This window comes from Furipterus horrens, unplaced genomic scaffold (genome assembly GCF_987537825.1).
Source record: "Furipterus horrens unplaced genomic scaffold, mFurHor1.1.pri manual_scaffold_2, whole genome shotgun sequence".
In the NCBI taxonomy this organism is placed as follows: Eukaryota; Metazoa; Chordata; class Mammalia; order Chiroptera; family Furipteridae; genus Furipterus; species Furipterus horrens.
In genome coordinates, this window is record NW_028327172.1 from 26,976,923 (window position 1) to 27,001,136 (window position 24,214).

General features: G+C 35.0%; 1 protein-coding gene and 1 pseudogene across 1 annotated transcript in view; both read right to left on the bottom strand.

Annotated features, from left to right (window-relative positions):
* Nucleotides 1-24,214, bottom strand: part of ANO3 (anoctamin 3) — a 284,046-nt gene that overhangs the window by 69,927 nt on the left and 189,905 nt on the right. The window contains exons 7-13 of the mRNA XM_090263144.1: nucleotides 20,512-20,612; nucleotides 15,182-15,226; nucleotides 12,443-12,574; nucleotides 9,236-9,342; nucleotides 8,367-8,422; nucleotides 7,010-7,131; nucleotides 1,608-1,742 (exon numbers count right to left, since the gene is read on the bottom strand). Coding sequence (XP_090119270.1) covers nucleotides 1,608-1,742; nucleotides 7,010-7,131; nucleotides 8,367-8,422; nucleotides 9,236-9,342; nucleotides 12,443-12,574; nucleotides 15,182-15,226; nucleotides 20,512-20,612 — 698 coding nt within the window. The remainder of the gene's footprint in view (nucleotides 1-1,607; nucleotides 1,743-7,009; nucleotides 7,132-8,366; nucleotides 8,423-9,235; nucleotides 9,343-12,442; nucleotides 12,575-15,181; nucleotides 15,227-20,511; nucleotides 20,613-24,214) is intronic.
* On the bottom strand, nucleotides 3,723-4,554 carry LOC150018055 (small ribosomal subunit protein eS1 pseudogene; annotated as a pseudogene).

Here is a 24,214-nt window from a genome sequence, read left to right on the forward strand (position 1 = left end):
CACAGCGTGGTAAAACCATGTGAATATGTACCTATGGAACCAAGTTGAACAGTAACTAACTGTCTAAGAATCATTTTTATGCCTGTGTTAATTCATTTTAAAGGAGTTTTTTCCTAACACCCTGAAGACTCCACCAAAAAAACAAACAACAACAAAAAAAAACAAAAACCTGTTAGAACATTCAGTAAAATCAATATACAAATATCACTTGAGTTCCTATACACTAAATACAATCAGAAAGAGAAACTAAGAAAACAATCCCATTTACAATTGCATTAAAAAGAATAAAATATTTAGGGATAAATTTAACCTGGAAGTGAAAGATCTATATGCTGGTAACCATAAGACACTGAATAAATAAACTGAAGAACAGGAAGACACTGCCTTCCAGAGTGGTAGTGACTTGGCCTAACTCTGAAGCTGACCTGGGACCTGATGAAATGCTTTTGAACAGTAGTTTTCTTGATTTTAATGCTAATTATCATTTGGACTTCATGCTGAGATACCAAATCAAGGAAGTTGGTTATGGAGCAGAATTCATCTCTAGGACAATGAAAGTACTTTCTTTTCAAGGAAACCTGTCCCACATTTACATACATATGCATATGGATATTATATGCATATTTTAAAAATTCAATAAAATGAATTTTCATGATCCCATTAACTGTCATGATTACTACTCAGTAGCAAGGCCATGGTTCAAAGTTGGAATGAAGAAAAAAAAGTGCTGAGCTTCGAAGGATGAGAGGTGTTCTTTTCATATTTTTAATAGTATCATACAAGGTTGAACTTAATGATGTTCTTGTGATATATGAAATAGGACATGCTGTTAAGAGTTTTTATTGTCAGGTTAAGAGACTCTACTGTTGCCTCTGCTGAATAACAATGTATTATTGTTCCTATATCCAAATCTTGATTCACTTCTACTTGAACAGAAAAATCACTATTCTGATAAATGTGATTTTTGTTGAATCTTACTGCACTAGTGTCTTGATATCTTGATATCTTAAGTTGACACAATGTTTTTTTACAACATCTGTTGCTACTGAGGATAATAAGAAAGTAGAAAGTGATTTTCTGTTCTCAGGAGAGTAGATTGCTTAGAGCAAGGTTTATGTGGGAGGAGTATTTTGTTTAGACATCTTTAGCTATGTAAGTTTCCCTCAGCAAGAAGAAATACCTCCAAGGGTGATAGTATAGCTTATATTAAATGAAAATAATTAAATGGGAAGTCTTGGCATATTGTAAGTGTTAAAGAATTGTAGCTATATAATTTTTTGAACTAATGCATTAGAAGGGCATATTAGACTACCAAATGCTATGCAAATGTAAATTATATAAAACTGTTTACTGAATTATCGAATTACTATGTAGCATATGCTAGAAATAGAAATTGGCATAAATAGGAACAATTTTAGAACTTATGCAAGAGAACTTCATATGATAGTAGAGAAATGACCTTTTTTTATTGTGGTGGTCCCCTACAAAAAAACTCCACAAAAAAACCCCAGCAAATGCACTGTAATATCATCAGTTGTTTTTATAGTCAGTTTTTGTCCAATCAGAAGAAAGACCAACCGTTTTCAGTAATTCTGTTGGTAGCTTACCTTACTTGACTTGCGTTCATTGTAAATATTCCATAGAAGAAAACGCACAAGCCGACCAGCGCTGCAGGAATCAACATCCCAGTATACCACCCCAGCCAGGCGAAGTACAGCCCAATCTTCTCACCAAAATACAACCTGCAGGAGAAAGCGAATCAGTAGCTTAAGGCCACATAAGTGACACTACCAATACTGATGTCGCATAGTCAGAATTTCAGAGGGACCCTTGAGGCTACCGGCTCAGTTCCTTGGCAGCTCCATCTGGGTTATCTTAATATTATTCATGGTTGTTAATAATTCTAATAATGGTGAATTGCTTGTCTTTAAACTTGTTCTTTATAAAAACAAGTTCATAAAATGTGTTTATTTTTGCATCACACTTGATATCGTTCATAAAGCTTTTTACAAATTAATTTTGGCTTTGCTCCATCCTCCTAGTAGAGCCCTTTTTGTTCTCCACACACACAGCTGTGCTACACAATACTGCTTTTGCATGGATTGTCTGTGCTCTAGGTGGATGGGGAGAGCAGATCTGATATCAGTCTCCATATGCATGGTTGCCCAGACTCCTTTATGTTAGACACAATCTGCACAATTGTGCCATATCTTCCTCAGCAAAGTTCAGTTCTGCAGTTCCTGGAACACATGTTTCTTTACTTGGTTCATGCTTTGGGAATGTTAAATTTCACTTTGTTCTCATATCTGGCTTGTTATTTATCTTTCACTTTATCTTACTTCTTCCAGGAAGCCTTTCCTGACTTCCATTCCAACCATGGGTTAGATGCTCTCTCCTCATTCACACTTCAGTGACCTAAATTCATGCACTTTATGGCAGTTACCCAGCACGCCTCCATTTCTCTCCCTCCCCATGACTGCAGCTGCTGGGAATTGGACCATGTCTTGATTCACTAGCTCCTACCACAGGAAACACCAAATGAAGTGAAAGGAATTGAACGTATTTTATATTCCTTCAGCAGATGAATACAGTTTACATGGAAATGGTAGAAAAATATGGTGGTTGGAAAGACTACTTGATCGCTTTTTCTTCACCAAGTCTACTGTCAATATTAACTGTCATGCTGTTTTTAAAGCTCTCGGATGAAATAAAAACTTCTTAAATTCTCTACTGCTATTTGGTCTCCATTTCCTAAAAATGGTTAGTTAATACACAATTTTGCTCCAGCAATAGTTTTAAAGATTGGTGTTTTATAGTTTATTTGAGAATATTGCACAGGACAGTGATTCTTGTTGGGGAGAAAATTCTCTTATTTTTTCTTTAACTAGACTTCTTTTTGTGAAAATTCTTCTTGTTTTTCTTTATTTTCTGTATTATCTGTGTAAATTCTACCAAGTATAGACATAAAGTCATCCTCCATTAAACATCATTTATCTAATTTTTTTTTCATTTATTTCTCCTAGGAGACATCCATCATTAGTCTATTCATTTTTTTATACAATGATAATGTTCTATTTTGAAACAAAAGATTATTTTAATTACAGGTATTGCATCAAACCCTTTGTGCCTTTAAACAAGTGTTCCTCTGAAGGTTGCAGTTAGTTTTTTTTAAACACATATTAATATATCAGAATATCTTTAGAATAATTACAGAAAACTACACATAGACCTCTTATACAGACAGTATTTTATTGAGATTTAAAATTACTCATTATTAAAGGTGAAGTAAGAGGAGTAATAATATTGTTTGACATAATCACCTGAGTTATATCAGATTTCAGATCTGTTTCAGGGGAGGAAAGAGATAGTTCTAGGCAAAGAAGGCTGATGAAAATTCTTTGACTGACAGCATTGGTGTTCACACTGTTCTAGGCGCTCTAAGCATTCCTTAAAGGTATCGCAAAGGCTGTGACAGGGAAAGGACAAATACGGGTTTGCTCTTTGTGTCACTCTGCATCACACTTCACCCACAGCCATTCTGTTTTTATGTTTCTTATACTGGTTCCCCATGTGATATTTTATTTGATAAAATCCTGCTGCTGAAATAACCTCAACCATAAATAAACAGCCAATGAATTGAACAGATTTTAGACAATTATTTCATTTATTTTTAAATTTAAATCTTTTTTTTTTTTAAAGTATCACAAATAGGCCTTTTTGTCACCATTAAATGTCTGTATTTTAAACAGATTCTTGAACTGGGGGCTCATATCCATCTGCTCGCTCAACTTTAGCACCTGTCTCATCCCCAGTAGTTTTCCCAGAACTGCTGCCTTCACCGTGAAGCTCCATGCGTTTTCCCAATTCAAACTTGGGCTTCTTCAGCATTTTGACTTTTCTAACAAAGACATCATGAAGCGGATAAATAGATTGGCAAGCCTTTTCTATGTCTTTTCCAGTGCTATCTGGAATCAATTTATTGACCACTTCTTTCAAGTCATTTGTCTGCACCTCTTGGGTCATGATTTCCATCATCTTCTTCTGGATTTGGCAGACCTATTGATGCTGAACATAAGAGGTCTTCCGAATCTTATTGTTGTGCTTTTTAGTAAAACCAGCACAGAGGAGACGAAGCAAATACTCGTTGGTAGTCTTGACGTCAACATGAGCTTCAATCACAGTCTGCCACTTTTTGACCATGGAGCACATTTTGTCATGGGTAAGATCCATGCCATGGAAATGAGTCAGGCAGTGTTTGCCCTGAACATCCTCAGTAATTAACTTGAGTTTTCTAAATACAACTTCATCGTTCTGCAGATCAGCGAGGCTCACTTCAAAAACACGACCCTTCAGACCATCAGAGGCGATTTTGGTTCCTTGAGTCCTCGTGACTAGTGTTTTTCCAATATTTCTTATACTGAACATAGCTGGTGCTTTCACATCATACCAATCTTTCTTAGAAAATGGATCAACCACTTTCTTCTTTGCTCCCTTTTTGCCGCCTTTCGTAAGGTGCTTATTCTTGCCCACCGCCATGGTGCTGCACAGAGAGCCAAAAGGTAAATTTAAATCTTGCTGATACCTAGGGTGAAACCTTTTGAAAAATGTCACACAACTATTTTGTTAAGCAGGTTTCCTAGCTGACAATATTTAAAATGTGCTCTTTTCAGATTCAAGTATTTCCCATGAGAAAGCAGATTGAAACTAAGATAGGCTTTGGCGAGTAAATGCTTGAATTCATTCTTAAAATGGAAGAAAACAAAAACACATGTCCAGAAATGGTGGTTTATATATATATAGAAAAATAACAGCCCCTCACTTCTGATCCACTATTAATGAACTGCCTGTTTCATCATGAGAGAATGCAGGATTGTCTCTACATCTAATTATGGTCTCCACCAATCACAACCAACTGACACACTTTTTCTTTCACTACAAACAGGGAGCAACACCCTAAGAGTCCCATGTCCTTAAAATTGTGCAGTCTTAAGAACAACTTGACCCCAAATAATTTATAAAAGATGCAGACTTTAAGGTAATTTTCCCACTTGTAGAAAACTGGGCCTTGTACAAAATTCTGTGGACAAGATAGTTTCATAGTTTCAGATAGGTGTCTGTCCCATAAACACCTCAGTTTTGAAAACAAGCAAGTTCCTACAGGGTAGGAACCTGTTGAAATGCCATCTATTCCCTTTTATGCCCTTCACCATAGGTGAGCCTTTCATACATCTCCTCTCCTTAGCCATGTGAATACAAAATACTGTGTCAATGGTTGAATACTTGGTTCAGAGCAGCAGAGTAAACCTATTTATTGAAAATAAAGATTGTTTGCTGAAATTAACTAAGCAGCAGTAGCAATGTCTCCTGTAAAAAAGATTATTAACATTGAAACGATTGTCTGAAAACCTAAAATTAATTTTTTACTTTTTGATAAGTATGGTTTTGCAAAGTAGCACATCTCACTATGTTCTTATATCTGTAAAAGAACCTTTCAGCTACATAAATAAACATCAGATAATTTGTTGTGATTTGCAGATTTAGAATCAAAGCATCCTGATTTTGGATCTACCCAAGTACTTCATGCTTGAAATAAAATTGGTTTGGTGCAGCACATCACACTTGGTACATCTACATCCATGCTCTACCCTTTTCATTTCCGCTATGGGCCCAGGAGGCTTACCTCTGTGGGCCATATCACCTAGGCGCCTTCCTTCTTCTGGCTTCCTGATGGGCTCGTTGGCCATACAAAGGTACCAGCAGGGTGGGATAAGAGAGATGTTGGGATATTTATTACCCTGACTTTCTCCTTCTTGGGTTATGGTTTGCCCGAAACTGCTTTCTTCTTAAGATAATAGCTTCTGTTGGTCATTCCTCTTCTTATGATTATAGCTTTGACAGGTTCTAACCAACTACTTTCTTCTTTTGTTTCTGCAAGACTAAGTTTGATAATAGCATGTAACTTTTGCTAGTTCTTGGAAACTTCATCATTTGTTGGTTTGCCTGACCCTGTTTCACTTCTGCATATTATTATTTTATGAAATTCTCCCTGAATACCACTTCTATTCTATTGGTTCTGTCAGTTTCCTACTGGGACAATGGTGAATACAGTTATGAGATTCTTGATATTTATATTTCACAAACAATTCAACATCTTAACATAAATAACCTTATAATCTGGATGTTCTTTTTTTCCCTTTCATTCTATAAATATTTATAGTTAGCCTGGAACTTGACTAAGTCCTCTTTAATACATATTTCTTTAATTACAAAATATCCTCCATCAAAATAAAATAAATCATGAATATAACAGTATTTTAAGACTAATTCAAGTTGAGGGCAATTGCTCACTGGAATAATCTTTCTGGGATGGGACAGATACTCACTAAATCTTTGTTGAAAGATAAAAATATGCACAGATGCTTTGTTGGTCATTTTCCTCTTTGTTCTCAGATACTTTTTCTGCCTTTCCTTGTTTTGGTTTGTTTTCACAGGAAAGTAGATTACACAGGATCCTTTATAAACTGCTCCTGGTTAAGTGGGGCCAGGAGGTACTTGGAGACTCAGAGGAGGAAGGAAGGCAGGAAGGGAGAAGACAGGATTTTTCCTCCTCACTTGGTTGTCCTTGGGATGGTCATGGCTTATCCCTAGCTCTGCTCCCTATATTTTCTTTTCTTTGCAGGTAGTATGATCATGAATTTCATAGTCCAGGTACTGGGCACTGAAATATACTTTATGCCATTTTCCTTTCAGCTTTAAGGTAGTTCGAAATTTTCTCTTGTTGTTAATCTTGGGTTGTCTCATTATTCCTGTTTTATTTCTCAGTTTTCCCATCCCCTATGCAAGCAGTTGCCTAAATTAAGTTCCTTTTATTGAAAAGATTCATAGTGGCTTATTTTTTCCTGATTGCATCTCGATACAGGTAATTTGATGAATTAAGTGAAATAGTTCCAAATCCAAGAAAATGACAACAAAACAGCCTACATGTCCATTATCAATCCATCCACAGTACCTGATTAAATCCAGGGGCTGATGCTTGTACCACATTCCCCAGCGTGCCCAGCGCTCATATAATAGATGCCTGTTATTCTGAGGTCCATGAGTTTTGATGGGATGGTTACTCTTGTAGGCGCCCTGAAATACATACAATAAGATAAATAGATATCCATTCTCTTACTAAAATTTGAACTAAATAAGGATTGCTTTTTTTTTCTTACGCAATAATTAAAAAAACTTATGGAAAGCTTCAGAAATTGTAACCTTAAGCTTATTTCTGGAATGATGATGCCTTTCTATATCTCTTATTTATTGAAAATATTCTGATAATTCCTTATAAATCCCTTTTTAAGTTCCTTTTTAAATCAATGAGATTCTTTTCACTTAAAGCAAGATAGAGTTTACTGTTTGGAACCTAAGGTCTATTAATACACACAATGTCTTTACCACCACTGAGAGAAGCTGGAGTCTGGCTTCCTGGGCTCAGAACTGTCCCTTTGATACTTAATGTTTCTATGACTCAAAGGCTTAGTTATAAAATGAAGTTAATGTCATTGTCTACTTCAAAGAGCTTTTGCAAGGAATAAGTGAGATAAACCATATAAAACATTTAGCTCAGTGCCAAATAGTAAGTGTCCAATGTATTTTGTCTGTTATGGGTTGTACTATACTGTGAATTCTTCAAGTAAAGGGATTATGTCCTGAGAGGCTTCAGCCTAAACAGAAGAAGGACCAGTTTTGAAAGTACAGAAGTGAAATATTTAATAATTCCATTCTTATATTAAACTCCAAAGCTGCCTTAAAATGAATACTGTGAGTGTGTTTTTTTTGGGGGGGGTTGGTGGTATGGTGGACTTAAAATTGATTTAAATTTAATTCATGACTCTGCAGGCAAAGTCCACCACAGCACAGAGCAGGCTTTTCTACTTAAAACTGGTAGACAGGCAATAATCAGGCAGAGAAGCGGGTACATAATTGGCCGTAGGTTTTATGTGGGTTTGATTTTCAGGGATTCCAATGTAGTATGTACAAACCAGGAACCTGCCCTGTTCAGGAATGGTGTGGATCCCCAACTGTGTCTCCATGGGGCTCTGGGTGGGAGCAGAGGTATCAGCCAGAGTGGCTGAGCTATGTGCTTGAGTTCCCTCCCAGGCTGGGCTTCTGGATGCAGGCAAATCACAGGAGGGTTCTGGAGCCGGGGCGCCAGTGTACAGCCACCAAATGTCACTGGGCCTTGGATAAGCCCAGGGCCAGTTGCCAATTGAACCTTCCTGAGAGGGAAGCTAGACTTAACTTAAAAAAAATGGGATCAAGCATTGAGCATGAGAACCTTATATATATTTTTTATAATGGACATTGTATTTCAAAATTACCTCATGTGGGGGAAACGCTGCTATATATGAGCCATTGTTTATCAATTTACAGATACCTGAAAAGAAAAGAACGGAACAGTTCCTGAATTAGTTTAAATGAAGACTTCCTTCTTCAGCAACATACATACACTTTAAACTTTAATTAAAAAACCTGAAATAACCAAAATGACTCCCATAACCACCTCACCGATGAGGAAGGACACTGAGGTTGTGAAAGAGATGATGCTGAGAGTCTGGTTCTCTCCTTCCAATATTAATAAATGGAGATTTGCAAGGTGCCAACATATGATTTCACTTTGCCATATCATGAAATGGGGAGAATTTTAATATCCACTCATTGGGGGGTTACATGAGCCTGGAGTAACATTTTTTTAAAACAAAACTTGGTTAAGGGAGCAGAGGAACTCCCCATCCCTCAAAATATCTCAAAAGGACAGTGGTGCTGAGAAATCTTTGAATTATTTCATTTTTAATGGATGTATTATATGGATGTAGCCTAATTTATTTGTCAATTCTTAATGATGGACAGTTAAAGAATTTCCAGTTTTATTCTACTACAAAGCCACAATGAACAAATGTCTTCATATATTGCTATTCAAAATCTGATTATTTCTTTGGGATAAATTTCAAGGATAAAATTTCTGTTCCAAAGGGTTTATACATTTCACATTTTGATACATATGGTGAAATGTTCTTAAAAGAGTTTGTTTTATTGAGAGGCTGAAAAATAAAATGTTTAGAGTTTGTGCTCAATGTGTTACATATTCATATTTAATACACAAAGGCAAAGCTTCAGTTGTTAAATATTTCTTGGTCACATTAGCAATCACTAATTCTCATTTCTCTATGTTATTCATTAGCATTCTTACCCACTTTTGATATTCCATTTTCATACTTGGTGTGCTGCAGCATGTGATACACTATTCTGCTTCGAGTAGCATTGCTGAAGAAGGTGTCCTTATTGTTTATTATGAAGCTGTTAAGATAGGGGGATGGGTTTTAATATTCAGAGCACAGAATCCAGCAACAGTAACAATTTCCTGGGCAGTAATCCATCTGCCTTCTCCTTTAAATTAATGTATGTGAAGTATAGTAAATCAGAAGATAAACCAAACCTCCTTAGGAAGGAAATCAGTTGGCAGAGAAAAATTACACACAAATCATATGAGGTATTATCAAATATTCATTTTAATATATTTCAGATTAGAAGAAAGCCTGAATGTCCTCGTGCATTTGTTTTTGTTTGTTTGTTTTTTTTTTTTGTTTTTTTTTTTTGGTCTGGCATTGAACAAGGAGTTTCCATTGGCTCCCACACATTTTAATTAAGCAATGTAGTTCCAAATAGAACACATTAAAATTGATATAATTACCCATGCCACACTTTCCAAGCTAGCTTATGTTATTTACAAGATTTTAGCTATGAGCAGCAACTGCTCTCCCTTCCCCTTCATGCCCTACTCTGTCTCTTCAGGGGAAGAGATTCAAGGAGGAGCCATGTTAGAGTCAGGGATACAAAAAGCAAAAGGGTGATCCCAAGAGGAAAGGAAGGGCCTGCTTTTAGCATTTAGTTTATGACATACTTGGAGCCTCAAAAAAATGCAAGCATTCTGGCCCTCACTCAACTGCTGACAATTTCTGTTTGCAGTTGCTTTACCTTTATGAATGATAAACCACCATTTTCTCCAATGCTTAGTCCTGAAGTATGGTTTTCTATGATCTTTGCTTATTCTTCACCATCCATATTGAAAGAGTTGCCAACAAAGTAACTTTTATAACTATACTGCATCTCTCTGGCTTTCTAGATTATGAAAAGAATGTGTTCTTATCTGACTGTGCAATTCCCCACCTGACTTTTAATGGACTATTCTGACCTCTAGAGGATTCTCACTATTAACAGGTCAACAGCTCTCCAGTATGAGTAAGTAAATGTCTTATTTTCCTCTGAGGGCCCTCTGTTCTTGTTTTTCAACCTCCCCTTTTGTCTTATTTCTTAGAGCTCTGGTTTCTTGTATTTGTTAGTCTATCAAATTGTAGAATTTATCATCACCATGGAATCCTATCCTTCTTTACCTCAAGATTTGCTCTGTTACTCATATCTGTTCTCTTAGCTCTCAACCATCCCACAACTTTTGCCTGCTGAAAGGAACTAGCTCCTTCAAAAAGGTTTCATGGATCTTCTCTTCTAGATGTAACTTCTCCCTCTCTTACAAAAATGTGCAGTTTATTTGTATCTTACCTAATGCATTAATTTTACTCTGCCTTGTATTATGGTAATCTGTACACCTGTCCATTTTATTAGATCCAGAGTCACTCTAATATTTTATTGTGCTCTTTATTTCTGTACTTGGATGCACCAAGTTAACAGTTCTGTGTCCTGTTAATTATAAGAATTGGAAGGAATATCCACCAATTATTTTACCATCAGATTGATTCAGAATTTTTGGAACAAATATTTCTTTAACAGATCAATTCTTTTCTATGGAGTTACATTACAAAGGAATGGAACAGACAACAAATAAGTAAAGAAATCAGTTCCACAATTTCAGGGATTGCTAACATGAAGAAAAAGGAAACTGCTTAATGGCAGAAAGTATGACTGGGACAAGGGGACTATAGATAAGATTTTCAGAGAAAGGCTCTCTGAGCTGGTGGTTTTTTAGTGGGGGATGAATAATAAGAAGGGATATGCCATGTGAAGATGTGGGGAAGAACATATTAGCAAAAGAGATCAGCAAGAACAAAAACTCTGAGATGGAATTAAACCCGGGCTTTTAATGGGTGGCACCGAAGCTTGTGTCCCTGAAGTAAGTAAGTGGTGTGGACATTGTAGAAGATGAAAGGGCAGTGTTGGGCAGGGACCACAACATATTCAGACACATGGTAGCTGACAAAATTTTTGAATTTTATTGTAAGTGTAAATGAGAGTCCATTGGGAGGATTCAAGCAAGACTGCTTCATGATCTGATTGAGATTTTTGGAAGATTGCCCTTGTTTCTCAGTTTCAAAGAGAAATAGCAGAATTTTATTTTTTAATTTGGTGCATCACAGAGGTTGAAAAGTATAACAAAAAGCTCAAGAAGCTTCCATTAAACTGCAAGCTGTCTCTAAATGTGGTAGTCTTTTGAATTTCTACTCCTTCCTCCACTTCCCATAGCTGAAATTTAAAAATAATGCTTCCAGACCCACCTCTAAGAGTAAATAATTACATAAATAAAATATTTGGAAGGAGAGGGTTTCCCACTGATTACTGGCTCTGTTACTTGTTTTGTGGTCAGGAATTCTGTTTCATCCTGCCTCTCAACTTCCAACATCCCAGAAGGTAAGTCAGTCCAAAACTGTGTATAGCAAATTGATCTTGCAGCTATAGACCTATTGTATACTGTGCATTTTTCCATCTTTATGTTTCTCTTATTTTCTTTAATTATTAACTTTACCTTTTTTGTCAGACCCAACAGAATGGAAGTACTGTGAAAGCAGGGACTGTGTCATAACCTCAATTTGTATCATGGAGAAACTTAATAAATAGTAATTGAAAAAATAAATGAGCAGAGATATTATATGTTGGTAGATAGATAGGCAAGTAACAAATCCCTAAAAAAATTCTTATTCACCTTAGTTTAATACGGTTAAACTATAATAGATTAAACTAATATATATTAATTAAATATAATTATAAATGTAATTTATTAATTAGAATAATCTATTATTCAAACATGTTATTTAACATCAATTCTATTAGTATTAATATTATCACCATTTTTGTTACTTTTGCTACTTTAACTGAGTGTCTTACTACCATAGTAATTATTTTCAAAGAATTAGGAGCTAGACTCTCATTTCATGAGTTTAGAGTTAATTATTCATTATTGGAATGTCTCTAAATCATAGGTGATAATTAATTAATAATTTTCACTGAGTGTTGTTCCAGGTTAAGTGTACATTTTAATAATACGATACATTCTCTGACTTATTTAGCAAACAATGGGACTGGTCCCAGCTATTTTTATTCTGACAACAACTCCCAGATACCGGAAGATGCCAAGGCAGGCAGCGGGAGAAAACAGATGGGGACTCACTGGTGAATCCGCGCACGGCTGAAGGGGCCCGTGTAGCAGTCTGACTCCTCCAGGTCTGGAAAAGCTGACTTGTCGAGAACCATTGGGTTTTGAGACATCCATTTTTTGAGTCTTCTAAAATAATTGTGTACACTGGAACAAAGTCACATTTTAGAATTAGATTAGGTTGCATTCCAGAGTAATGCCTACCTTCCACTGCCTTTCTAAAAAAAAAAAAAAAAAAGATGTAAAACACACGTGCACTCACAACCACACACATGCATGCCTCCTGTTTCCAGGAGAAAATGAAATCTGAATTAAAAGGTCAAAAGTGCTTGGTCAGAGCCCAGACTGCCCCGTACCAGCTGTGAGGGCTGGGGAGTGAGGCCTGGGATCGGGGGCAGTGATGATAGAGTCATTGATTTTTCCTGATCTCCAAAAGCCGATACAATTTGTTCTGCTTCCCTGAAATGTCATTGTGAAGACACTTTAAATATTGAATGTGGAAGTGCATTGTAAGCAAATGATAATAGCAGGAATAATAAAATGATAACCATTTCCAATCAACCTGCCTGGAGGAATAACAAACTTTAAAAGCTGGATAACTGCCTGTACATTAATGATCACCTCATGTTTACTGGCTAAAATACCCTTGCACAAAATATCATTCCCACTCCAAGAAAGAAAAAGCACAAGTGAAATCTAAGTGCACGTAATTGATTTTGTTTCCCTCTTTCTCACTATCTACAAATTGGGTTTTGTAGTTTTATAACAATGATGACCATACACACACACACACACACACACACACACACACACCACTTAAATTTTCTTCTCCAAAGGTAAATTAAAAAAAAAAAAATCAAGATCATTCATTTCCTTAACTGAAGGTCTAAATTAAGGCAAATAACAGGTTAGTGTATAATATACTTTCATAATTCCTTTTTCTATTTATTCACTACCCTCCCATATGCTTCTGCAAAGTAAAGTAACAAAGAGAATATCTGTAAAAAGTAAATTGTAAAAAGGTTGACTACAGCAATGCTTAAGAGACTTTAATAATCACTTGAAATAACTGATAACTGAATTTTCATTTCATTAAATTAAACAGAATAGTAAATACAAAAGATAATAAAACATAAGACACACTATAGTGTTCATTTTTTTTTACTTTTAAATTTGACCAAAAATAGCAAAAAATAACATTTTTTCTACTGTTAAAAATGCTGTTTCTTTAGGATTTAATAATACATGTTTATTAGGCATTCTAAACACAAGTTTATTCTACAACTAAATTATGACAGTATTACATAAATAGACATGTGTTGCTATTTCTGCAAGTATCTGAAAGAAACATGACTGTTTATCAGAAAACCCACTAATTATACAGCTGCAAAATCTCACTAATTCTATAGAGCAAACAAAAACAAATCCAGACGTTTCTCAGTGCATCCAACATGAAGCGGGATCATGCAGAAAAAAAAAAAAAAAAGAGAGAGAGAGAGAAATCTGCAGTTGCAAATTTACAAATTATAATATTCTAATGACTTTGGCTTTATTACACAAAAATAACTTGAAATTTGCTACATAGACCAGGACCAAATAGGCACAGGGGAAATAATGAAAGCTCATTCTGAATCTGTGCATGCTAACTGGACAAAAAGAAAAGTCTGACCTGGCTGAGGATCACTATGAATAATGAGCAACTTGAGTACTAATCCCTTTAATACTTGTTCTAATATTAACTCCCTCCCCGCACCATGATTTACTTTACTTATCTTGTCACTAATCCCTGGCACACCTAAATTTAATGTTTAAAAGAGACCAATATTCTCTTATTTTAAAACCGAAATCTTTCCTACTGTAAAGTCCTAAATTATATTCACCCATGTTCCTGTTAAAAGAACTAGGTTTACGGAACCCTTTCCTAAAATGGTCTGACATTTACACCACACGAATCTTCTAGTTCTTGTGTCATTTGAACTTGTAATATCCTGTAATGTTATTCAATAGGGCATACGCTACCACACTCATATTTTGCTTTTGTTAATTGATTTTTTTCACAGTGAGCAGAAAAACAGCCAAGTGTAAGGAGCTTTTCACTTTAGTAGTCATTCAGAGGGAATGCATCTCCTCCAGTGAGACAGAGCCCAGGCAATTCAGGTGGGAGAAATCCTTCTGACTCAGGCTTGTGGTGTGATTAATCCCCTTATCATAGCTGCTGTTGCCCACACAGGTAAGAGATGCTGTTTTGTGATGAAAGCTCTTGAAAAGAAGTCTCTTTTCAATATTAGGATAAGAAAGGCAGCTTCAGGTGGTGAAATAAGAGTACTTCTGGGATTCCAAGGTGCTGTTTGGCAACTTGTCGCTGTGAATGCTAGTCTTTCCTTTATCATTTCGGTCAAATAAGAGATTTGGATCACATTTCGGTCTACTGTTTGATTACTTTGCTGGGTCAACATTTACCTATCAATCTTGGTTTGAAAATTATTTTAAAACTTAAAATCTCCTAAAATGCTAACTTGTAAATATATCAAGTGAGGATTCCAGGAATGTTAATGCTACATTAATATAAAAGAGATTATCTGTTTTTAAACATTGTTAAATTTGGCACGTCATTTTGAAATAATTTGAATAAATCAATGAAGTATTTTTTTTCCCTAAAATTTACTACTGCTGATAAGGGTAACCAAATGTCTTTGTATTTTTATTCCTCAAATGACGAATTAGTCACAAACAAATTACATATCACCCACCAACCTGTCTGTTGATTTGCTCCTCGGGTCAGTGTAATAGGACTTTTTCCTGAAAAATAACAGAAATCAGCTGGGGAAAGTCACATGAAAATAGTGAAACCATTGAATGACAACATTCAATCATTTTGAGCATTTCAATATTCCAACTTCCACATGCTTAAGAAAGACACAAAATAAACCAGTATAATATATAGAATTTACATGGTTTTAATTTCAGAATCTAAGTCACTAATAACAAAACACTTTTATAAATCAACTAATCACTTTAAATATTTGATTTTTAATTCTATTTTTGAAGGTCTCACTTCTGCTACACAATTTGTATTAACTGGATCGTTTGTTATAGGAAGTCATCCAGCCCTTCAGCCCTCCATCTAAACACATACGTAACGAATAATTTCTGAATTTGCAAGGAATGTCAAGGTATAGCCTCTAAAAAATTAGAGAATAAAGAGGGTTTCTATCCTTCAAGAGCTTCCTTTACAGTTGAGATAAGTGATAGTTATAAGAAAATGAGCCACTGTAGGAGAACAGAGTTCTGTGGAAGTGCCTAAGAAGGGATCTCAATTGGTGTCTGTAGGTGGTGGAAAAAGGAGACAGGGAAGCCCTCCCATCGGATGTGCTATCTGAGTTGAATCTTGAAGCATGAGTGGGAATAGTCCTCTGCATGAGCACCTGATACGTGGCATTCTAGACTGCATACAAGATAGTTATGGGGCCAAGAACAAACACTGTTAAGATTCAGGAACTGAAACTAATTTGGTAATCACTGGAATTATTATAAATTGCAAGTTGAGGATAGTGATAAAAGTTGTGGGCATGGTGGACAAGGCACAGATACTGAGGGGTATGACCTCTAATGTTAAAGTTTTGAATAAAAGCCATGGGAAGATAACTGTGTGTTTTAAATAGATGTGGAGCATGTCTGATTTTAGAGGAACTAAAAATTCCAAAGACAGAGGTTAATTAATCTCTTAAAAGATTTTCACTACGTCCTCATCTTGGAGCTCGGGAATGCCATTCTGGGTCTCTGTATCCCCCATTCATCAAAACCCATTACAGGGGATCAGAGTAATATGCAGAAAGCAGGGCTGAGAGTCAGGAAAATTTATATGTAGTCTTGTGTTATTAATTGCTTAGAAAACTAGAAAACCTTCTTAGCTACCATATTTCACTGCAGTCACTGGTCATATGACTAGAATATAAATTTTAAGTTGTCTCTGACATACCTCAACACTAAATTCAAATATGGGATTTTGAATGTTGCTATGTCTATTATAAATTCACACTTTAAATTATCTTCCCCCTTCATTTTTTCAAACATACATATACTTGTGTGCATATATCATTCAATCCCATTGGACTATAAACCTGTCTTCACTCTGAACCTGCTCTACATAGACTGACTTGCACTATTTACCCCAATGTTCGACAACTGTTGACTGACTGTCTTTTGTAGGACCTTGAGCTTCTTGAAGACAGTAGCTCTCTTTCATTTGCCTTTGTATGCCTGGCGTTTATTTGTCACATTGTCTGGTAAGTACTAAAGACTAAGATAGCTGATGAATAAATGAGTGAGCCTTCATTTAATTCAGAGCTGCAATGATCTCTTTCAGTGCCTGAGAACAATTTACATTTAATACACTTTTGCTAATAAGATATGACTACAAAACTACAAGTGTAGAAATTAGTTTAAATAATTTAAGCATCAAAAAATCTAGAAATGTGATGAAGAGGAGATAATGATTACAGTTATAAGTATTGGTCATGGATATGGGAAGAAATATTATAAAAGCAAAGAGCATTTGGATTAAACACTGCTCTCTGTCTTTTTTGCTGCTACTTTGAAAGTTATTTTAAATAATTAAAAAAAATTGAAATGCTTTGGAACTAATAAAGGAAAAAGTCATATAAGATGAATATATATACTTTAAGACCCCTTACATTATAAGAGCAAATAAAAATTAAAGTAAGTGAGGTGTATTTTCTTATTAACTAACACACTAATTACCAATCAAATCTAAGAGGAACTATGTGAAGATTAGTGCTATTGAGTCCTTTTACTTGAGGACTGGTTACTGCTTATCTCGAGAACATATAAGTTATGGGCTGTATTGTCTGGCTACGTAAAAAGCTGAGATTTCTTTATGTCTTTGCAATTACTTAGCAAGTTGCCTGTGATGCACATCACATTCTGTTTTAATGCTTATTCAATAATAAAAGTGTTTTCTTTCTCTTCTACATTTGTGGAGAAATTTTCTGCATTGGGGAGGTTTTGTTTTTAATTATGTACCCCTATCAATATACAAGTGTACAGTGAAGTTAATAATCCCCAACAATTCTTAGTTTTCTACAGAAATGAATCTGCAGAACCAAATCATTCCCTGTCCCTAATCTTCCATCCTGTAATTTATTAATTGTGTATTATTCGGGCACAGAGCTTTCTTTATTTTTCCTTTGAAAAGTGTCTGTTATTTTACACTTTGCATCAGGAAAGCATTTATCGATTTTACCTACCTACCCACCTACTATACAATCACTCAAAATTATAAGTAAATAATTATCTCAGTACTGTTTCCAACCAGTGTTTCACATAACTAAGCAGCCACATGCAAAAATGACTGCAGTCCCAAGTGAGGAGGGCGGTCACATAGATGGGACCCTGGGTCCTGGCTTCTTGTCAAGCACAATAACCACTTTTATTTATTCTTTATATTAGGCTCTCCATATGTTTTCATATCATTTTATTTTGAGTAAGGTATCCTTTGCACAAAAAAGCGATCTAATTTTAATTTTAATTGTGATGAAAATAATTTTCTTTAGACAAAAGAGTGTTCTTAATAATTTGAAAATATCCCTGCAAATTTGCTATATTTAATATATTTCTGGGAGAAGCTTGAGGAAATATGGAAGGTTGACCCCATCTTGGAACTGAACTTGAGAAGCTACAGGATGACTCAATCATCCTAAAATATGTTTGACACTTTTAGTATGAAAGAGGGATAAGAATGAATAGAAAGCACCTTTGAATCAAAAGAAAAATAATGAAAGCAGAAATTGATATTTCTGGAATGTGGAGAGGATAAAAACTAGAAAATGTAGACTATTTTAATTCTCTGAAGTTTTCTTGTGTAGTTTTGAAACATCAAGTCCAATACTTAGGCCATATTTACGTTGGAAGAATAATCAAACAAAGAAATAGCCAGAAAATATAGGTATATACAATTCTACACATATATTCAATCTGAAAATTTAGATAAATTGCTCAAAATTCATGTTCATACAATAAGTTAGCTGAAAACTTCTGTAGGCAGTGTTATAACTAATATTTTTTTCTGAATAAATTTACAGCTTTTTTTGTGGAATGTCTCATATATATTTTGACACTGACTAAATATGTAGATTAGCCAAATTTTTATGCATAAATCTTTAAAAAGAGATCTGAATTTTCCTATTTAAATTCTTTGTTATTTTTGTATATTTTAATTTTAAGACAGTATATATGTTCTTAAATGTGATAAGAGTTGACAGTTGGAAACTGAATTGGCCATCATGAGCACACTTTGCCATGTAGTTTATGCTTGAATAGCAATCTCTCTTTATGAACTAAGAACTATCCCAAATTTCAGTAATATCATAAATAAATGAGTAGTTAATTACTAAAGAGTTAGTTAATGCTGTATCTATTCTTTAGACTGATTTGGAAAGATGTTCTCAAAGAATTCTGTGTTCCAGCATTTCTCAAGCTATTTTCCCAAGAATGCCATCATATTAAAATTTAAAAAAATCCATGATCACATGGAAATTTGGTGAAAGTTGCTCTGTATAACTGTCTCTTGAAATCTGTAAAAATTATCTAATTATTAAAATATTACAAACTCTGAGAAAATATTTCTCTCTCATCTGCATCAGTCCCATTTGGGGTGTTACAAATGTATATACCCAACTCTATCCTATAGACTTAAGATGCCAGAATACCCAGGTGGATGTTCCACAAAACTTTATTTTTACTAAGTTTCTTGGGTGATTTTGATGCACTCTGAAGACTGAGAACGAGAACCACTTCTCTAAAAATTTCTACAGTGAAGAAACATTGTGTAACTCATAAATTCAGAGGCATATTTGGTCACAGGATATTTTTTTTCTACTAAGAGGCTATGGAATCAGCATTATTTGGATGCACTTTGGAAAATGTTGCATATTTTCTAATATATTATTGTTAAAGCATGAGGATTTTCATGACACTTTCCCAAAATTTCATAATGCAGCCACTGTAAACATTATTTTGAAAAACATATTATAAAGACAAAATTTCAGCCACAACATCAATAAGAAGAGACAGTAACTGCATTGTTTTCATGATTTTCATATTTCTTTCTTTAAATGTATCAGAACTCTTTTTTCAACTGCACACTTACCAGAAAATTAAAAAAAAATATGTCATTAAAAAAATGAATATCATAAGACGTAAGGATGTCAGCACTCTTTCCAGAGTCGGACTCTTTTGTGCTACTAGGTATGAGAAATTTCTTCATATTGTTGAATTGCGCTTACTGTTCATTTGTATTCATTATCCAAAGGCCCTTTTTACTGGAATCTTGTTTCTCTGGACCTGTCAGAACATTCTTAGTAGCTTGATAATGCACATTGAGCTCCAAATAAGTGGAAATGTTCGTATCTTCAATGTGAGTTAACACTTTGCACATAGTAGGAAAACCATTGAATTTTATTTTGATAAGTGATGGAGGAAAGGGAAACATTTTGCATATACCACAAGATATGCAACATAGGAAATCATGTCTATTCAATATTTGCTTACCAATAGGAAGGGCTGATACATCTTTTAACTGAGCAGGCATCTCATTACAATTTTCCTTTGATAATGAGAGCAGAACTAAGAAACCATTTGGTTGAATTGCACCTGAAGGATGATTCTTGCTAACCACTATCCAGAGAAGAAGACTGTATTTGTATACCTAAGGATACTACATACTTACACTCCTGCTTTCCACAAAAACAGTAACTTCTGTCTACCCGCATGAAATAAGAAATGAGATTGATCATGGGAACTATGTTATAAGATAAAGTTCATAAACAACTTTTTATTCCCCTGAAAAGTTCACTTAGAAATGATACGAAGTACCTAGGGAGGCAGAAAGTGTTTGTTATATTTGGCAAGCAAATTAGAAGGAAAAAAAGGGCCCCAGGTTACCTAACCTTTGGAAGAAGCATTTCCCTTGTTGAAAAAATTACATTTACTGCTGTAAGAGTTTACAAAAAGTCAGACTCATCTTAATATATATTGAGAGAGAATGAAATAAAATCTCCAAGTACCTGAAGGGCATCCTGATATTCAGCCTCTCTGCATACTTGCACAGTGTGTCCCATGGGATGTGAACTTTAATAAACATGATATCAGCATTTGCAACAGCTGGCTGCAAAGGACAGCAGGACAGGCACCATTATATATAATCAGAGCTGATTATATCATGGAACAATTTGATTTGAGAGGAAAGAACATTGTCCTCTTGTCTACACATGCATCATTGTCACTAATTTAAAAATTTGTATGAAAATTCTTAATACATAAAAATCTTAAATAAAAATTTAATAATGACATCATATACAGGAAATAATCACCAATATGAGTTAGTGCATTTTCTTATATTGATTGTTACCAAGATCCAGAATCCCCAATAAAAAAAAATTATGAGCCAGTTAGAAATCTAAAGTTATTCTTGTTGGATAATTTATTAAGTTCCTCTCATTCTTGCTCAGAAGTGACAGATAGTTGCCACCAGCCATTCATGATTCATTCACTTATTCTTTTAGCATATTTTATTGAGTAATTACTACTTATTAGGTACTATGGAAATCCTGGAAGAAAAATGTAGTACAAAATATACAAGTTCATTACCTTACAAAGCTGTTAAATTTGCCCATGTACGCTAACCTTTTAGTTTACTCTTTCCCATATAAAGAGATAATAAGAATTTCAGTGTCTTTGATCAAGACAAGAGTTTTTAAAGCAGAGTCAGATGTCCACCAGAATTATCTAAGAAGCTTTTAATAAAATTGTGCACCTTGTTCTAATTCTTAAGAATTTTCAGAATTGGATCCCATTGTTTTGAATATTTTGTTCATATCACTTATAGAAGACCTGATGACTCGGAGCAAATCATCAAGATTCTTACATGTAGTCCAATAGTCTAACATAAGTCTACTAAATAATTGACTACTGTGACATTATATACTATTCACGTTCATATTCTACCTTTTAAAAAATGTCTAGTTATTTTATGAAGCTCCTATAATCTCTGTGGCCCATAGAGCTAAGAAGTAGTTTGTGGCCACAGGACTTCTTCCTCTTATTAGAGGAGCTGGATATGTATAAAGGAAGAACCGCTGTCTGCTCGCATTTAGACACACCTACCAGATTAGACGCAGCAGGACTACATTTGGTTAGCATTGTTCATTTACATTTCAACTAGATGGAACTTCTCAAGAAATATACCAGTCTTAAAAACTCAAAAGTATGGATGACATTTATCAGTTTAATTTAAAATCATATATCTTTTAAAATTAAATGAATTTTTATATTCTTCTATTCATAAAGCTCTATATTTTAGTTATGACTACTATCACAAGTTTGCCAGAACAATATTTTAAATTTGTATTGGCAACATTTTAAAACAGGATTATTAGAGAACCATGCGACATTCACTGGACTGCCACTCGGATGGAGGAGGCAGACTCACCGCTGATGCCACAAGGCACTTTCACAGACCACCATTTGCCAAAGTTTGTTTCACAGAGCATTATGGGAGAAAAAAATGAGGTGGGGGGCCGCGTATTCCATGGTCAAGTTAGTTTTGGGTTTCCCACTAGAAAACTTCTGAGATATTTTAATATGCATGTACTTGCCAAAAAACACAAGAAGGTGAGAAAAGCTGAATGTCCAAAATTTTGGACCACAGATTTTTTTTCCCTCATGTCTCAGTGAGGCACTAGTATTTACAAATCAACATGGGAAAAATAGCAAACAATGTTTTCACCTCAGTGCCATTTCCAAAGATCTTCCCTACTTTGAATATGTTTTAAATACAGTTGAAGAGTGATAGAAATAAAAATTGGCAAATGTTCAATGAATGTACAGATGTAATTTATTTTGAGTCCGTTCTATGTAACTTGCACCTAAGCAGGAAATGGTTGAGATGAGAAAGCAATTAAGCCAGAATTATTCTGGAAAAGGTGCTACATAAGGAATCAAGTTAGCATCATGAACAAATAGGTGGCTGAGTACTGATTATTAACTCATTTCTATCATCGCATCTCTAACATGTGAAACAATCTAATGCACTTAAATAAAAGAGATGCTTCAGAAGGATGTTTCTGCACTACTCTGTCATCAGTGCCAAGAGAAGTGTACACAGAGCGAGAATATTTCTAATTCTGTATATCTTAAATTTAAACATATATAGGTCTTTTCAAACGCCATGACCTGTCTTCTTTTACAATTCCATCAACTTAATTTCTCTTTGTTTATAACTTTACTTAAGAAAAATGAGTTTTACTTTCTTGTAGCTACTGAGCAGGGGGTTGGTGAAGGGATGGTGTTGGCAAGGGGAAAGATTCCTTTCTCCTTTACAACCCAAAGCTCCCAATCTGGCACTATCTTGTTAGCTCCCGTGAAGGTAGGCTTTTCTGAGGGAACAAAACATCTGCTGCCTTCACACTTCACATTATTATTTAATTATTCGATCCAAAATTCCTCAGAGGTAGGCCATTCACTTGAGAGAAGAAGAAATTTAAAAATTGTTTTTACAAAGTAACTCTGCAAGTTGGTATCAGAGAACTGATGGAAATTAGAATGTGGAGCTCATGGTATTAAGTCTAAGAGAAAGATAAATTGCTAATGTGATCTGGAAGTGTATTTGGATAACAAAGCACCCTCCCTGACAGTGACAGATCATCTACCTGTTCATTCAAATGGCCTTCAAATATGCATCATTATCTGTTGACGTGACCATCTAAAATCCATTCACATTGATGTGCAATTGAATGAGGATTTGAGACCTACCCTGTGCCAGGCTCAGTGCTCAGCTTTGGTAGATGTAAATAAATCTAAAAAAATTAGAACTGTTCAGTATGAAATAATCCCATTTTCAGCTGAAATCCAATATTGCAGACATTTTCACAATTTCATTGTCCTTTCTTTTGCCTGTCACAAGCCCTAAATGTTTTGATATTGGTTAAAATTAAGTTGCCACTGAAGTTCATAAATGTTCATGATATTGCAAAATGTTGAACTGGATAGTTCAAATGGCTGTAAATATTTGCATACCAGTTAGTCATCAGTTAACATAAAATTTAAACTAAAAATATACTTAGATTCTATCTTGTCATAATAGAGGTAAGTTTCTAAGTTTGTTTGCTTAGAAAGGCAATACACTTCTTCACGATGCTGATATTTTCCAGTGTGGCTGGAAGAAGTCAAAAACATTCTCCAAGATCCTCATCCTCTGCTGCTTTTCTTGTCCTGGACAACCCTGGGGATGTGTGAATACGACGCAATATTCACTCACGTGATTAAGTTATCTTATATGTTATATTTGCTGTTAAGAAAAGGAGATTATCCTTCATGGCATATGAGCTCCTAAAAGGAAATGGGCTTTTCCTGGCAAGAGAGACTCACAATAGCAAAGGGATACAAGGAAGAATCTCCATTGTTGGTTTTGAAAATGGAGCTGGGGTGCCATGTGGGAAAGAAAGAGAATGGCCTCTGAGAACTGAGATCAGACCCTAGCTGATAGCCAGCAAGGAAATGGGAGCCAATCTAGACAAAAACAAAACAAAACAAAGCAAAAAAACCCTACAAACAAAACAAACATACATCATTCAACAGAGACTAAAGGGTGAGAGCTTTGGAATGAGTGGACTTCTTTTTAAAAGCAAAACAGGATCCCTTTGGGATAACATTCAGAATTATTTTGGGGGACAATCTGGAGAAAAAGAGAGAGGGAGACTTAAAAGATTG